Genomic DNA, 17,731 nt, shown 5'->3' with positions numbered 1-17,731 from the left:
AAGAGCAAAACTCCGTCTCAAAAAAGAAAAAGAAAGAAAGAAAGAAGAAAATCTTGCCATTTGTGACAATGTGGATGAACCTGGAGGACATTATGTGAAGTAAAATAACCCAGACACAGGAAGGCAAATACAGTATGATTTCACTTATATGCGAAATCAAAAAAAGTCGAACTCATAAAAGCAGAGAATACAGTGGTGTTTACCAGGGATGGGGATAAAGAGGGGGACTTGGGGAGATGCTGGTCAAACAGTTGAACTTTCAGTTTTAAGATGAATAAACTCTGGGAATCTAATGTACAGCATGGTGATTATAGTTAATAATACCAAATTTTTTACTTGAAATGTGCTAAGACTAGACTTTAAGTGTTCTCCACACATATACACACACACACACACACACACACACACACACAATGGTAACTATGTGTGGTGACGGATGTGTTAATTAATTTGATTGTGGTAATCATTTCACAAAGTACATGTATAAAAAAATCATCACTTTGTACACCTTGAACATATATAATTTTTTGAATATATACAATTTTTATTTGTCAATTATACCTCAATAAAACTAGAAAACATTAATTTGTTAATTTAGGAAAACATTTTGGAATCATTTGATTAACTGAAAGCATTTTTAAATATTCCTTTATTTTTCCTTTTTTCTGAGACAGGGTCTCATTCTGTCCTCCAGGCTGGAGTGCAGTGGTGCAATCACAGCTCACTGCAGCCTCAACCACCCAGACTCAAGCAGTCCTCCCACCTCAGCCTCTCCAATAGCTGGGATCCCAGGCATGTGCCACCATGTCCAGCTAATTTTCGTATTTTTTGTAGAGACGGGGTTTCCGCCATGTTGCCCGGGCTGGCCTTGAAATCCTGACCTCAGGCAATCTGCTTGCCTCAGTATCCCAAAGTGTTGGAATTACAGATGTGAGCCACTGCACCCAGCCCCTATTTTTTCCTTTCAAACTATAGTTTAATATTCAGATTAGAACATTAATATCAACAAAGGAAGGCCAGATGTAGACATAGGGACCTATCCCTCTAAGTTTTTCCCATGGAAATCAAAAGCAAAATATATGATACTTGTGAGTACTATGAGAGCTTCTGAAACACAATGGGAATGGAGAGGGAAGGGTAAGGCAAAGAGAAAATAGTGCATATAAAGAAGCAGACAAGATCTCCACTATAACACTATTAATAAATAATATTCTTTTGGAGGCCGAGGCGGGTGGATCACGAGGTCAAGAGATCGAGACCATCCTGGTCAACATGGTGAAACCCCGTCTCTACTAAAAATACAAAAAATTAGCTGGGCATGGTGGCACGTGCCTGTAATCCCAGCTACTCAGGAGGCTGAGGCAGGAGAATTGCCTGAACCCAGGAGGCGGAGGTTGCGGTGAGCCGAGATCGCGCCATTGCACTCCAGCCTGGGTAACAAGAGCGAAACTCCGTCTCAATAAATAAATAAATAAATAAATAAATAATATTGGGAGAATTCAGTTTAATGCTTCCCTCCAGCCTCAACACACACACACACACACACACACACACACACACACAAACTTTTGCAATGAAACTCAATACCACCCACAGAGTCCTTTCCCACACAGTCTAACAGGATCTATTTTTATATTCCAGTGAGATTTGAAGCAAAAAATAAAGCCCCAGTAAAAAGAGGAAATAATTTCTGTGCTGTATCTGGGATTTTCTCACTTCCCTATTTCAAAATAATCTTCCAACAAGTCCAAAAAATTCACAACAACAGTCCAGTCTTCTATGCATAGGTATACATCACTGTGGATGTTTTGGAACTAAACTGAATGAGTTAAAAAGGTTCTGGGTAATTTGCCATCTTCTTAGAAAACGTATAATGATATATTACAGCACTGGAGGCTCAAAGAAGCCTTCCAAATCATCTGGTCCAACCCCATCATTTTACAGATGAAGAACTTGGGAAATAAACTGGCTGATCCAACACACTGAAGACTCTAATTAAAACATCTGCTTAATTTTAAGGTGGCTGACAAATTTGGAGAGTGGGGTGGGAAATAAAACCTCCAGAACATATTTTAGTAGTAATTTTGACCAAGGGGCCTATTAAATGAACAAAGAGTAAAGACTATGATCTCAGTAGTACCCCATCCCAACATCTGGAAACCTGAGAGATTGCAAACTGCCAGTGTGAACGCAATGAATTGATGAGTAGGGGCAAAGGAAGAAAACGCAGGAGCTCTACCCTGAAGTTTGATGGCCTAAGCACCGATCACTGGTCTAATTTTATGCCTAATTGATGGGTGTCCAGGAGCTGCCCTGATATGATGGTGCCTCCATTTCCAGAAAAGTGGAGATTTGAGAAAATACTTCCCAAGGGAAAGGTACATGGCCATTGACCTGACAAAGGAAAGGTGGCTTATACCCCTTGTTGGTACTCAGCAGTACCTGGACCAGCAGCATCAGCATCACCTGTGAGCTTCTTAGAAATGCAAAATCTGGCTGGGTGCAGTAGCTCAGGCCTGTAATCCCAACACTTTGTGAGGCCAAGGCGGGCAGATAACTTGAGGTCAGGAGTTCAAGACCAGCCTGGCCAACATGGTGAAACCCTGTCTCCACTAAAAATAAAAAAATCAGCTGGACATGGTGGTGCATGCCTGTAACCCCATCCCCTTGGGAGGCTGAGGTAGGAGAATCACTTGAACCTGGGGAGGCAGAGATGGCAGTGAGCCAAGATTATGCCACTGCGCTCCAGCCGGGTGACAGAAGGCAAAAAAAAATAAAAATAAAAATAAAAAAATCTCAAAAAAAAAAAAAAAAGAAATGCAGAACCTTGGCCCCACCCAAGGAGTCAGTATATGCATATTTACAAGATTCCCAGGTCCTTCTGTGCACATTAAAATTTGAGAAGCATTGTTTAGCTAGCATGGCAGCAAAAGAAAGTATAATTGACTACCCATGATCTAAGTTTCAGGAATAAAATAACCTCCTCTTCTCTGTTACCCACTCCACTCTCTTTGATCTTTAAGCCTTACTTTAAACTTTAAATGTTCTAAAATTTAGCCTAAATTTTAAATGTGCTTAGTGAGCATCTCATTAAATAGTCCGTTTTTTCAAAGGGTATCTCAAAGTTAAGAAAAATATACATATAGATATTCTGGGACTTTTACCATTTTAAAGGGTTACATAAACTATAAATGGAGGTATTTTTCCTGCTATTTACTGCTGGGGTCTGAGTAGGAGCATGACCAGTATTTCTTCAGTTGGGAGTCAAAAACCTCAGGTATACCAGGTGAAGGAGGAAAATGAATTCAGAAGAGAAATGTGTTTCTGGTGAAAAGGGAAATTTCTTGTAAGGGAATGTTATCAAAAGGCTGTAAAGGTCACATGGCCCAACCCTGGTGCCAAAGCTAAATCTCTTTACGGGACACCTACAGTATCTATTGTCCCACTCCTGGACATGTGGTGCTTACCACCTTCAAAGGCAACCCATTCCACCACCACACAGCTCTAATAATTAGAGAGCTTTTCCTAAAATTTGTCTCCCTATAGATTTTAATACCCCTACAATCAATAACTCCACAATTATTTTCTCTACTATTAATTCATCCCCATTATCATTTTTCTATTGCACTTCTCTTTTTTTTTTTTTTTTTTTTTTTTTGAGACAGGGTGTCACTCTGTTGTCGCCCAGGCTAGAGCACAGTGGCTCAATCATAGCTCACTGCAGCCTCAACTTCTCGGGCTTAGGCGATCCTCCCACCTCAGCCTCTCAAGTAGCTAGGACTACAGGTGCACGCCACCATGCCCAGCTAATTTTTGTATTTTTTGTAGAGATGGGGTTTTGCCATGTTGTTCAGGCTGGTCTCAAACTTCTAAGCTCAAAAAAATCCTCCTGCTCGAGCCTTCCAAAGTGCTGGGATTATAGACATGAGCCTCTACACCCAGCCAATTTCTTATTGGGATTTTTTTTCTTCAAACACAGAAAGTCAAAGAAACAAGTTTCAAGTATTTATTTTTCATGGGACTGGGCAGCTGGTGGCAGTAACGTATATGAAAATATTAACTTTTGCTTTTATTTTCAGGTACCTTACAAAAACCTCACGTATGCAAGAGGAGTATTTTTAAAAGAAGGGTTATCACAAGTTATAGGGAATGTACCTAAGAACATAATTATACCAGAAGTGTAGTTTAAGGAGAGTACTGTCTTTAAATACTGTTCTAGCCCTAAGCTTCCTGGGAGTCAAAACAGGTATGAAATGCGGCAAGAAGGTCATAGGTATAAAATGTTTAAGATTTTCTGGCCTAGGTGAATCACAGATGTTTAGCCTTGGGAAGTGTCTTAGGTCAAGTCTAAATCTGCCACTTACAGAAAAGGAAACCGGAAATCAGAGGCAAAATGACTTACTCAGTATTAGACACCTGGTTAGCAGCAGAGCTGGGTAATGCAGTGACCCTAACCCTGGTCAATGCTCTTTTTTCTATTCTGTCAGACTCTGAGTACCAGGTTTGTTAAGAAAGCTTGCCCAGCAAAAAAATCAGGAATATGGCATCAGAGTCAAGGCCCACCAAGGGCCATGGCTATGGAATACCCAAAAAGCAAACCCAAGCCATCCTAGCACAGACAGATAACATGAATCCCCAAATTCACAAGCCTAATACCAGATAAAAAAGTTATATTGGGGCTATAAGCCTTCCTTCCTCTTCTTCTCTTTCCTATAATTCCCTTTGCCCCTATATCCATTGATTCTGAACTGCAAGGATATCCCACTAAGCAGCTTATTTTAATCTCCTATTAAAATAATCTCTTTCTGATGAGAAGTTCCTGCTCTCAGAACAGTAACACCCTGTGAAATAGTTCATTCTTTCCAAGATACTTGAAGCTGAAGGCTCATAGCATACTGAACTTGAGTCTTTGGTAAAAAGTGAAATATTAGAAGAGATCAATTTATCCAGGCATTGAATCACAGGATAGATCCAAACAATATTAAAAGAATCCTTTCTACTCTCTATTTTAAAAAATAACACTACTGTAGTGTTTTAAAGAACAAACTGTTAGAGCATACGGTGTGAGATGCCTGGTCAGCAGCAATACATCCATGGAGCTCCCTATGATTGGTTGGTGGGTTCCAGGAGCCGGCCTGTGAGATCCTAATGGACCGTTGCAGCGACATAAACTCATCCACAGAAACAACCAGCTGTGTCTCAGTTTTTTGTAAGTTTGGGCGGATCACAATTCCTTCAAAGTAATGAATGGCAATCATGCAAAAATGAATTATATGCTTTTTCTATCATTGTCTTTCTAAAGTCACGATAAGCAAACTCTAGAAAAATTATGAATCCAGGTCCCAGGCATTTCAGGTGAGACATTTTACACTCACACCAGTGATTGATGTTACAAAATGAGGAAGGATCTTACTTTGTTAAGAGACGTGGTCATATTTATTTGTTTAGGGTAGCCAATTCCTGGGATAAAAGCACCTAGGAAGCACCTTTTTAAGGTCACTGAAAAAAAGTAAATTCTTGATTTAGTTTATCAGATGGCATAGGGGTGAGTGAGACAAATTAATGCCCAAGCCACACCAGAGATAACTGAGGCACAGTTAAATCAGGGCCATAGTTTTCCAGGTTTCTTTGCTGGCATCAGGTATATAAGATCTTGTGTGGCAAGAGAATAGAATATAAACACATAGCCCACAGTGAGGCAAAAATGGAAAACAAAAAGAGGCTGGGCATGGTGGCTCACACCTATAATCCCAGCACTTTGGGAGGCCAAGATGGGTGGCTCATGTGAGGTCAGGAGTTCAAGACCAGCCTGACGAACATGGTAAAATCCCGTTACTACTAACAGTAGAAAAATTAGCTGGGCATGGTGGCAGGCACCTGTAATCCCACCTACTCAGAAGGCTGAGGTGGGAGAATCACTTGAACCTGGCAGGCGGAGGCTGCAGAGAGCCAACATCATGCCACTGCACTCCAGGCTGGGCGTCAGAGCGAGACTCCATCTCAAAAAAAAAATGCAAAAAGAAAACAAAAAGAGGAAGAAAAGCTATGACATGTGTCCATCCCAGAGCATGTCTTCCGTTACTGTTACTCTCATGTGTGTCACACTTCCTGGGGCCACTGAAGTCACTAACCCTGGCACAGAAGATCGGAATTTTCCTACTCTAAAAGGAGAAACGGGGCAAAATATAGCATAGAAGCTAAGGTGGTGGGAAATCAAGAAGAGGGTTATCTCTATAACATGTTATCAAAAAAAAAAAAAAAAAGGAAGCCTTGGCCAGGCACAGTAGCTCATGCCTGTAGGCCCAGCACTTTGGGAAGCCAAGGCAGGTGGATGATTTGAAGTCAGGAGTTCAAGACCAGCCTGACCAACATGATAAAACCCTGTCTCTACTACAAATACGAAAAAAAAAAAAAAAAATAGCCAGGCATGGTGGAATACACCTGTAATCCCAGCTATTTGGGAGGCTAAAGCAGGAGAATCATTTGAACCTGGGAGGCAGAGGTTGCAGTGAGCTGAGATCACACCATTGCACTCCTCACAGCAACAGCAAACTAAGTCTCTGCCTCCCACCTCCACTACCTTTCTAGGCTGCAACTCTGTCCTGTGTCTTCCAAGGCATAGAACATTCTAGAAAGAAGGCTTTTGCCCTAGTACAGAAGACAAGGGACAGTGTCCTCTTCCTCTCCTGATAGTCCAGGAGACCTGTCCTGTCCCTATCCCACCTCAGGAATAGGCTTCTCGAAACCCATAAATATGACCAGGTTTCTTAACATAGTGAGATCCCTGCTCATTTTGGAATACCAGCTTACACCCAGGACCTGGATTAGTAAATTTCCTAGGGTTTACTTATCTCTACTGTAGAAGAAATCCTTACCTTCAGAAATGGCTTTTCTCACAGCTGCCACGTAGGTCTCTGGCTCATCGTCGCAGGTGAGCTCCTGCCAGTGGGCCCAATCTGGGAAGAAGTCTAGGAACTCCTCGCTGTCCCGCACGCCACAGAGCAGCCTGACCACACGGTGCGGAGGATGGAAGGCTCTTTGCAGCAGGGGCAGCAAGGCGGGCTGGTGGAAGTGCTGCACCAGCTCCGCGGACAGCAGCACCACAACACAGCGGGTGCTGAAGAAAAGGCTTAGATCCTCTGCCGAGAAGGAGGCCTCAGGGCCCAGCCTGTGAGTCAGTATCTTCTGGCTGTGGACCTGCCGACTGGACCGGAACAGAGTCTGCAGGTACTGACACCATTCCTCGGCATCCGGGCTGTAGGCGATGAGGATGTCGCATCTTCTGGGCACCTCTGGGCAAGAATGAGGCACAGAAGCATGTTAGCACATCTGCCCTCTAGGTGGCTCCCCACAACCTGCAAGGGTAGACCATCCAGACGTGGGATCTGGCACCCACAATCTTTCATGATTTTCCTCCAGCACACTAGCACACCTCACTCACTAATTTCTTTCCCCATTTACAGTCTGTGTTTCAATCATACCAGACTCCTTGTCTTTGCCCAAACATACCATGCTGTTTTATGTATTATTTCTTCATTTAGAGACAGAGTCTTGCTCTGTCACCCAGGCTGGAGTGCAGTGGCACGATCTCGGCTCACTACAACCTCCGCCTCCTGGATTCAGGTGATTCTCCTGCCTCAGCCTCCTGAGTAGCTGGGATTACAGGCACCCGCCACCATGCCTGGCTAATTTTTGTATTTTTAGTAGAGATGGGGTTTTACCATGTTGGCCAGGCTGGTCTTGAACTCCTGACCTCAAGTGATCCACCCACCTCTGCCTCCCAAAGTGCTGGGATTACAGGCGTGACCCACCAGGTGTGGCCCATGGTGTTTTAGATCCATGCATGAGCTTTTGCTTCTGCCGGGCATACCCTTTCCCCCCACACCTGATGCAATATGAGATAATAACAATAATAATAAATAATAATAATAATAGCAAAATCAAGTGCTTATAGAGGTTACTGTGTTCCAGGCACTCTTCTAAGCACATGGTCCACTAAACGCATTACATCTTCACAGCAACTTTAGAAGGTAGGTACTATTATTAGCTCATTTAAAAAAAATGAGAAACCTGAGGTGTGGCAGGTTAAGTAACTTTTCCAAGATTCACAGTGGCCGAGTAAAGATTTGAGTTAAATTAGATACTTCACATAAACTGCTAAGCATAGTGCTTGTTGTGTAGAAAACCCTCAGTAATTGGTAGCTGGTGTCATTATCCTCACATTGATATAAATAATGTATAATACTAAAGTACATGGTAGTTGTGGTTGAGTTAATGCAGTGACTTCCACAGTACAATTTGCAAGGCATCTCTCACCGCACCTGCCACATAACACAGGCTTTCTTCTTCCTCTAACAAAGCACAAATGCCAAAGAGAGAGTCAAAAAGGGCTTGCATGGATCACTTGGCCCAAACTCCTTATTTACAGATGAAAGAAACACTTCATCTAGGAAGGTTCAGGGACTTGCTCAACTTCACACTCTAGATTAATGGCAGAGCCAGGACGATACTCAGGTTGTCCCCTGGTTCCCAGTCCAGTCCCCTTCACAACTCACCTCCCATCAGGAACTATGTCAAGCATCTTACGAGTAATAAGCCATAGCTTCCAATTACCAAAGTTCAAAGCAGCTTGCCTCTTCATGTAACTGTTACCACTGTTTGGGGTCACCATCTCTCCATCAATTCAACAAACTGTTCTGTGAGTGATTTGGAAGAGGTGAGTATAAAGTGTCCATGTAGCATACGACACAACTGGGAACTCAGAGAAGGAAGCAGGTCACATTTTATGAAGGTTGGGAACCATCTAACTTGTCGAATAAAACAATTAAACATGAGGCCTGGGCCGCATTTCACTGATGGTTCCCGTTGAAAGGGAGAGAGGCAGGACTTAGGCAAGACCTTGAGGCTCTGAAAAGATCAAGGGATGAGTCCTCTTTCCTGTCCACATCCAATCCATCACTATAAAACCAACATGCACAATGCAAACCCAACACAGTTCTGATTTCCCCCAGGATGACATTGCCAAATGCTTAAAAATAGCAAATAAGATGAATATTTGCAGTTTCATTCTTTTTTGAGTCCCGCTGGTTTTCTGGAGCCCTCATCCAGTGCTAATAGAAAACCCAGCAGGCTTCTCAGCAGGAGCAAGTGGGTCACCCTGGGAGTATTTTTGAAGGGAAGGTGTACAAATCTTTTAAAAAGTCAATCTTAGACAAACAGTATGGAACTGGAGAAAAACAGTCAGCAATTCTGACAATGCCCTGGACATTTGTGGTTCTACAGAGAACTCAATTCTGATCACGGTCTGTTCCCTCAGTTGTGAATATAACCATCCTTTTCAGGAATGCCTGCCCCGATTCCAAAGCTTAAGCAGATTAAGGATAAAAATTTAACGTACCAGTGCTGCAGCCTTCCATAAAAATAAATAAATAAATAAATAAAATCTTTGCTGTTGCATCTTTTTTTCCTGTGTAGAATATTTCTTTATAACTCAATGGAAAAATAATTTCAAGACTATAGAAGGCATAACACTGGCAAAGCTACATAACTATGCAGCTGACACTGAGAAGCAGATTAAAGTATCAGAATATATTTACCTTCTTTCCATCCTTCCTTCCTATGCAGCTGGTTTATCTTAAGAGGCAAAGGTTCTCCTAAATGTGAAGTGTTATTGCAGATGTGTTTGCCTGGGCATGAGCCATCAGGTAGGAAAGGTGTAAGGCTTCACATTTCATTGTAATATTAAGGATGTAATGTTAGCGACGGTGTACAAGGAACCTGGAGCATTTTGTAAAAATGCAAAAGTGAAAAAGGGTAGCCACCACCTTCCTCCACATACATAGGAGGATCATGTCAACAATTTGTGCAAGAGGCAGAAGGAGAATAAAATCTCAGAAAGGGATGGCTGTGGTCCCATATAATAGTGATGAAGAAACCGTAAGTAATGTTTTCAATAGGGCTAGCAGGTGATGGCAGAAAAGTGAAGAAGAAGGAAGAAGAAGAAAATTTCCTGGAGCACAAGAATGACCCTTAAGAAGGCAGCTTGGGGCCAAGCACAGTGGCTCATGTCTGTAATCCAATCACTTTGGGAGGCCAAGGCAGGAGGATTGCTTGAGCTCAGGAGTCTGAGACCAGCCTGGGCAGCATGGTGAAACCGCATTTCTATAAAAATGCAAAAATTAGCCAGTCATGGTAATGTGCTCCTATAGTCCCAGCTACTCGGGACAGTGAGGTAGGAAGATTGCTTGAGCCCAAGAGGCAGCTTGGGTTTTGGGGCACTGATTGACTTAGTAGAAAAGCAGCAACTTTACACTGTTTGAAAGACCATGTGGCCATGAGTGACTACTCCAATTTTATGAAGAGAATTTAGTGACTCAAAAGTAAGCGAACATTTTTTAAATGATAAACTCTAAGGCCACAGAGGGAATGGATACTCAGTTCCCCCTGGATCCTGTCTCACCAGTTAACAGCAGACCCTGCTCCTCGGTTAACAGTACATCATACTTTCTGTTCATTAAAGCCTCCAAGTCATTAAGGAAAGTTTAAATTGTAATTCAGCTGTTTCCTGAGCACTGAACGTGTGTCAGTCACTCTGCTAAGCATCTCATGTACATTCTCTCATTTAATCCTCAGAACAATTCACAAAGCATATGTTATCAAGTAGCCCCATTTTAGAGACACAGACATTAAAACTCGTTGAAGATTTGCTGCTGCTGCTGCTGCTGCTGCTGCTGCCTGAGCGCACAGTGTTAGTCAGTGCCAGAGCTGGAATCTGACTCCAAAGTCTATGCTCTTAATCTCTAAGTTGCACCCAATTTAAAAACTCAAGGAAATACAGAATATAGTTTAGAAAATACAGTTAATAAGACACATCTAGTGCCATGAGTTTCTCATACCGTTCTCCAGTAAAAGGATCCAGGGTTCCTTAGAGAAATGACGAATTCTAGGAATTAGTCTAGGATTATATATTTCCTGGGGCAGAAAATATTCAATATAAGCCTGGAGCATCTTGTAGTGCCAGAAAGTAAATGCTCAAACAAAAATTCAATGACAGGCATATGTCAAAGGAACATGAGTCGATTCAAAGTACCCAACGGCCAAAGCTGGAACCATGTGAGCAACAAAATAAATAAAATAATATTGAATTATAACCCAAAGCATAAAAGAAATATACAAGAGTCCATACTGATATGGAATAAATAATTGAACAAATACATTGGGGGAAAAAGACAAATCTCCCATGCATAACAATTCAAATAATTTATGTAGATAGCTCCACCCTCAAGGAGGTAGAGTGTAACTCCTTATACAGGCAACTTTAGTGGGGGCTGTGTGGAGTGAGTTCTTTCCAAAGAGCACAGTGTGGAAAGGGAGGGAAAAGAGGAAATTTACAATAGAGAAACCCAGTGATCACGGTCAGCATCAACAGTCACAAATCATGTTGAGGGTGTGTGCCCTGAATACCATGTGCTGAGAATGTCACTTTACCTCTGTGTTCCTCCTCCCTGAAACCCAGCACCCCAGTCTAATTATGGGAAAAAATATCAGACAAATCCCAACTGAATGACTGAGGGCCATTCTACAAAATAACTGACCAGTACTCCTTAAAACTGTCAAAGTCATCAAAAACAAGGAGAATTGGAGAAAAATTGCAGCCTTGAGAAGCCTAAGGAGACACGCCTACTAAATATAACAGCACCTGGGATGGGCTCCTGGAGCAGAAGAAGGACATTACATACAAACTAAGGAGAGTCTCAACTTTCAGTTGATAATAATTTATCAATATCAGTTCATTAATGTCACAAATACCACACTAATGTAAGATGTCAGTAATAGTTGAAACTGGATGTGGTCTGTACTATCTTTGTAGTTTTTCTGGAAAAATAAAACTGTTCTAAAATAAAAGTTTATTTAAAAGTACAACTGAAATAAAAAGCACTTAAAGGTTAGACTCTTCTATATTTAAAAAGCAAACAAAAACAGCTATCCAAAATGTCTCATTCCTGGCCAGGCATGGTGGCTTATGTCTGTAATACGAGCACTTTGGGAGGCCAATGCAGGCGGATCACTTGAGGCCAGGAGTTCGAGACCAGCCTGGCCAACATGGTAAAACCCCATCTCTACAAAAAGAGACAAAAATTAGCTGGGTGTGGTGGCGCACACCTGTAATCCCAGCTACTCAGGAGGCTGAGACATGAGAATTGTTTGAACCGGGAGGCAGAGTTTGCAGTGAGCCCAGATCATACTACTGCACTGCAGCCTGGAAGACAGAGTGAGACCCTGTCTCATTAAATAAATAAATAAATACACAATGTCTCATTCCTGGGGTTCTAGTGTTAAATCTAATTCCCTTTGAGCAAAAGTATTTGAGGATAAATTAGTTACTGCCTCAGACTAGTTAACATTACAACCTATTTGGTCACTAACTTGTGGTGTGACTTAGACCAATTAGTCTAGGCAAATTTGCCTGGATGTAAATGAGGACAGTGAAATATATCATCTTCCTGAATATTGCTGTGCTGGGAAACTGAAAGATGGGGAAGTTTTTAAAAAGTCCAGATCGAAAGTTCCAGTCCCTTTCTGATGTGCTGGCTAATAATACAGGACTAAATGCTTTATCAGCAACTCTGCCTCATACGGGGGAAACCCCTTTCTTCAACAATAATCCTTTTCCTTTAACCATAAGCTGTTTTCCACTTGCCCCCAATCACTTCTCTCTTTTTTTGCTAGTTCATTTATTAAGAGAAATGAAACACATGAACCAAGAAGGAGTCCAAAAGCCCTAGACAGGAATGAGGAAGGGTCTTTGTCCCTGTAAAACGTAAAGAACAGGTTTGGCTATAGAAGGAGAAAGAAATGGATCACAGCAGAGGAAGGGGAGGCTGTGGCAGCAGGGAGTTCACAGGGTAAGAAGCCGAGACTGAAAGAGAGGTGGCTTTGCAGGATTCAGAACCCAATGGAGGGCTGGGTGCAGTGGCTCATGCCTGTAATCCCAGCACTTTGGGAGGCCAAGGCGGGCAGATCACTTGAGGTCAGGAGTTCAAGACCAGCCTGGCCAACATGGTGAAACTCCATCTCTACTAAAAATACAAGAATTAGCCGGGCATGGTGGTGGGCACCTGTAATCCCAGCTAGTCAGGAGGCTGAGGCATGAGAATTACTTGAACCCAAGAGGCAAAGGTTGCAGTGAGCCGAGATCGTGCCACTGCACTCCAGTCTGGGTGACAGAGTGAGACTCTGTCACTCTGTCAAAAAAAAAAAAAAAAAAAAGAGAACTCACTGGAGAGAAGTGCATACAGGAAGAACCAGAGAGCTTCTTAAACCATTCAGCCCAGACCACTTCTTCAGCCTGTAGGTGACTCTGGCGCCCCATTGATCCATCCTGGAGCCCCATGTTTGAATCTGACCACCATAGTTGAAGAGGGATAAGAGATAGGGAGGGTGACCAGGATAAGGAGAGATGTGGTCAATCATATCAGGAACTTCCTATCCCTGAAGGTGTTCACATTTAGGGACTGGCAAGAGTATTGAGAGTCCTCAAGGACCACGTGGAAGTTAAAATCACAAAAAGGTTGAAAGTCCCTTCAAGCTCTACGGTCCTGTAAGTCCAAGAATAGTAGAAGGATCTAGAGAGAAGAGGCGCCTTGGAGAGAAGGGGCAAGAAAAGGTCTGACAGCTGACACACAGAGGAGAGTGTCCTAGTCTCTCTTCACCCAGCCACAGACTAGGCCACTTGGGAAAGTCACCCATGGATTTCCTTCCTCTCTCTCATGTGTAAATACACAAGATGCCATCAGAGGCCTAGAGAATCTTGTGGAATAGGCCGAGTCCATTTCATTTTATCTTCCTACTCAAGGTCCTTTCAAAGACAGGGATCCCAGATTCTCCTGAAAGATGTGTTTCAGGAGATCTTTCAGAAAATAAATAGACTAATGCTTCCCTTTCAGTGGAAGGGAATTTAAGAAGACCAGAGGATTAGGCCATAAAAAGGAAGTACTGATATAAGCTACAGTGGGATGAACTTTGAAAATATTATGCTGTGCAAAGGAAGCCAGTCACCAAAGACCATATACTATGTGATTCCATTCATATAAAAGCCCAGAGTCAGGAAATCTACAGAGGCAAAGTACATCTTAGGTTTGTGGTAGGGGAGGAGATAAAAGGGTAATAGCTAAATCACACAAGGTTTCTTTTTGAGGTGATGAAAAAGTTCTAAAATTGACTGTGGTAATGGCTACACATACCTATGAAGATACTAAAAACCACTGAGTTGTACATTTAAATGGATGAATTGTGTGGCATATGAATTATGGCACAATAAAGCTGCTTTTTAAAAAAGAAGAACCTACAGAAGTGTGGCTGGATGACTCCAAAGCCCACAGCATCTTGGTGAGAGGCACTGCCCTCACCACTGTGACCTGTCCCCGTGTGTCATGGTCCTTCCAGACCTCAGGAAACCCAAGGGACTCCAGAGGCCCAACTCTCAACTACAGCACCTGGAGTGGTGTCGCCACAGAAGATGCAGACAGCGACAGTTTGACAGCTGTAACCATGAGAGGCACCGGCAGAAGCTGCTACAGAGCCCAGAAGTAGCCCAGGTTTGCCCACTGGACTAGGGTCCCCCTCTGAACTGAAGCCTCTTCAGCTGTACCCACTAGAGAGATACACACAGGACGCTGGACAAGAGGAAAAGAGAGGCCATTTTCTCAGCCTCTTCCGCCCAAAGGCCCTCCCAGTTTGTGGTTTCCTGGACTCAGCAGCGCAGGGCCTGTCCCCGATCATGGAGGGAAGAAGGCAGCTTCACCGGTTTATTCGCTGACCTCATCTCCCTCTCCCCCACAGCCCACCCTGCTTGCTCTCTTTCCTTTAACACATCACATACACTCATTGCTTGGAGCACTCTTTCCCAAAGAGCCCCCTCCCTCTCCTCCTTCAAATCTTGGTTCAAATGTCCCTTTCTCCGCCCAGGCCACCTCATTTACAATTCTAACCCCAATCTTCCTTACCCTTCTTTCTTGTTCGTCCACAGCACATGTCATACCAGGGACTCTCCTTATTAAGTGTATATTACCTGCTATTACCAGACCTCCTTGTTCACAATACAGCTTCTTTTAGCCTCCAGAGCCCAGTTGGAGAGGCAGGAGGCTGTGATTAACTCACTTTCCCATCCCCTTTAGATAATGAGCCTGTAGCATCAAATCTAATAGAACCATCACCCCTAGCCTTTTCTACCTTTGCTTCCAAAGCACCGTTACCAGGGTACACCTCAGAGGATCTAGGGAGAGCTGGCTCCTCCTTCCAGTTTTGCTCACCTCCTCTAAGAACAGTGCCTTCTCCTGGCCACCTAGCTTTTCTTTTTAAGGGACACCTGCAACCTGTTTTCACATGTTATCCCTACTAAAATCCATAAAGTGGGCTGAGAAAATACAAGTAAACCCATTTGCCAACCTGGTAACTGTACCTCCTCTCATCTAGTGATTCCTTATTTACTTACTGCTTTCCTTTACAGGACCATAAACTCCTGGAGAGCAGAGACGAGGCGTGTCCTGCTCACCATGGAGAACACATTAGGTGCACGATATCCATTGGAGTGCAGTAGTAGGGACTCATCAATTGTGTCTATTATCATCATCATGTGGTTTGTCCTGGATGTCCGTGAGTGAGCCACTTGCCAAGTGTGTACACCCATAAACGAAAAGGGAGCCCAAGAGCAGCCAAAAAAGACGCCTGGCACCTTTGATGGGTACATTTACCCAGTGATCGCCAAACTCTCCCCATTCCCCAAAGTTCTGCAAAGGACGCAGGAAAAGTAAAATTCACGGAATAGTGTTCCTAGATCAGTGGCAAAGTTCTAGACCCAAAACACAAAGTCTGGGAGGAGTGGAGGAACGGGGCTTGGGAAGCTGTTCCAGGGGCCCCCGGCTGATCTCTCCGCACCACCCAGGACTGCCTGAGCGCCCCCTGTGGGTTCCCGGAGCCCAGGAGACGCGTCTGGCCGCTAGACCGTCCACACCACTCGCCCTCTGCTTCTCTCAACTCGCCTCTCGCTTCAGAGTCAGAGGACCAGGGGAAGACGCTCAGATACTCCGAGGGCCATAGGTGAAGGGAGCGAAGGAGACTCAGAAGAAGGGGGAGCCCCAGGCAGGGGCTGAAGAGAATCGCGCAACAGGCTGAGACGGGAAACGTCGGAAAGTTGGGGTGGGAAGTTTGCGACGCGAAACAGAGAAAAGAGCAGAAAGGACGCAAGATCCCCGCACTGAAGACGCAAACGCGAGGCCGGGAGCGCGCCCCGAAGGGTGCTGGGGGCGACAGAGGGGCCGGGGGCCCGGGTGGGGCGCGCGGCTCCTGCCTACCCACCTGAGGCTGCCATGCCGCCGGGAGCCGCTCACATCCCCGGCTCGCTGCGTGGCCCGGGCCTGGGCCGGGGCCGGCGGCGTCCTGGCGCGGGCAGGAGGGGAACCCGGCTCCGCGCAGGACCGGCCGCCGCTCTGGCGCTTCCTCCCGCCGGGCAGCCCGGCCTCGCCGCGAGGGCGTGTCCACAGGGTCCGCCCCGCCTGCTGGGCTCGGCCCGCGGCACCTGCACCCGCGGCCGTTGGGGAAGGGAAGTGAGAAGCCCAGGCCGGCCGCCGGCCAGCACCCCCCACCCCCTGCTCAGGAGCAGAGACGAGGCGGGGGCTTCGCGCCACGTGCGCCCCACTCCTAGGGAAACCAGCCCCAATCTGCCACGAAAGGGCAGCCAGGGGTGGAGGGGGAGTGAGGAGGAGACAGAGGGGAAGTGTCGGGGTGCCAGGCCTCTGGGCGTGAGCACCAGCTGTCCAAGCCACCTCCTCATCCCCTGGGGCTCTGTCCCTAAGCCCCTGCTGCCCCAGCAGGAAAGGGGAGGGGACAGGAAGGGGAAGAGGAGGGCTGGGCACCTGGCGGCCCTGGGTGCTCCGGGTTGCCCTTGCGTGCCCTCCTGTGACCTTTCTGCAATTCCTTGGATCTGGTCTTCTGATGGCACATGAACATTGATTGTAATCTCACATGATAAATGTAAGATAATAGAGTTTCTCTGCCATTCATTTCCTGTGTTGCTCTCTGCTGGGCGCCGCGTTTAGCACCTTACACACGTTTTGCACTGCATCCTCACAGAAACCCTCTGAGGTAGCGCCTATCACTATCTGTACATTAGAGCCGAAGAAACAAGCCAAATACCTTGCTCAGGCTTCCACAGAGAATAAAAGCTCCTGGAGGTTCAGTACCAAGCCAGTCTGCTTCAGAGCTAGTGCTCTTGCTTAACCTTTGTCTTCACCTGTCCTCTTCTTGGACTCCTCCCTTTGCCTGCTACTGAAATTCACCTAAATAGCACATGCCCTTGGAGTTCTCAACAACCCAGGGCTAGAGGATGGACCCAGAGAGCAGAGATGAGGGAAGGTTAGGGCTCAAGTCTAGGTGGAAATAAATGAAACGGATCTAAGAATGGGAATATCAGGATGAGGCCATGCATTCATTTTCTACTGTTGCCATAATAAATTAATACACATTTAGTGGCTTAAAACAACGCCAACTTATTATTTTACAGTTCTGTAGCTCGGAAGTGTGACATGAGTTTCCATGGGCTAAAATCAAGGTGGAGGCTGGATTGGGTTTCCTTCTGCCAGATAGAAAGGAATCCATTTCCTTGATTTCTTCAGCTTCTAGAAGCCATCCACATTCCTTGGCTCATGGCCCCCTTGTTCCATCTTCTGTCACG

The 17,731-nt window shown here is 44.8% G+C and overlaps 1 protein-coding gene across 1 annotated transcript in view; it reads right to left on the bottom strand.

Moving 5' to 3' along the window:
- The window catches only part of PIK3AP1 (phosphoinositide-3-kinase adaptor protein 1), a 138,733-nt gene extending 122,244 nt beyond the window's left edge, over positions 1 to 16,489 (bottom strand). The window contains exons 1-2 of the mRNA XM_021672918.2: positions 16,357 to 16,489; positions 6,876 to 7,292 (exon numbers count right to left, since the gene is read on the bottom strand). Of these exons, the coding sequence (XP_021528593.2) occupies positions 6,876 to 7,292; positions 16,357 to 16,369 (430 nt within the window). The 5' untranslated portion in view covers positions 16,370 to 16,489. The remainder of the gene's footprint in view (positions 1 to 6,875; positions 7,293 to 16,356) is intronic.
- Positions 16,490 to 17,731: the final 1,242 nt, after the last annotated feature.

Source organism: Aotus nancymaae, unplaced genomic scaffold (assembly GCF_030222135.1).
Source record: "Aotus nancymaae isolate 86718 unplaced genomic scaffold, 86718_ANA_hifiasm-v0.15.2.pri h1tg000010l, whole genome shotgun sequence".
NCBI lineage: Eukaryota > Metazoa > Chordata > Mammalia > Primates > Aotidae > Aotus > Aotus nancymaae.
The sequence above is the reverse complement of the archived record's forward strand: the minus strand, read 5'-3'. Positions and strand labels throughout refer to the sequence as shown.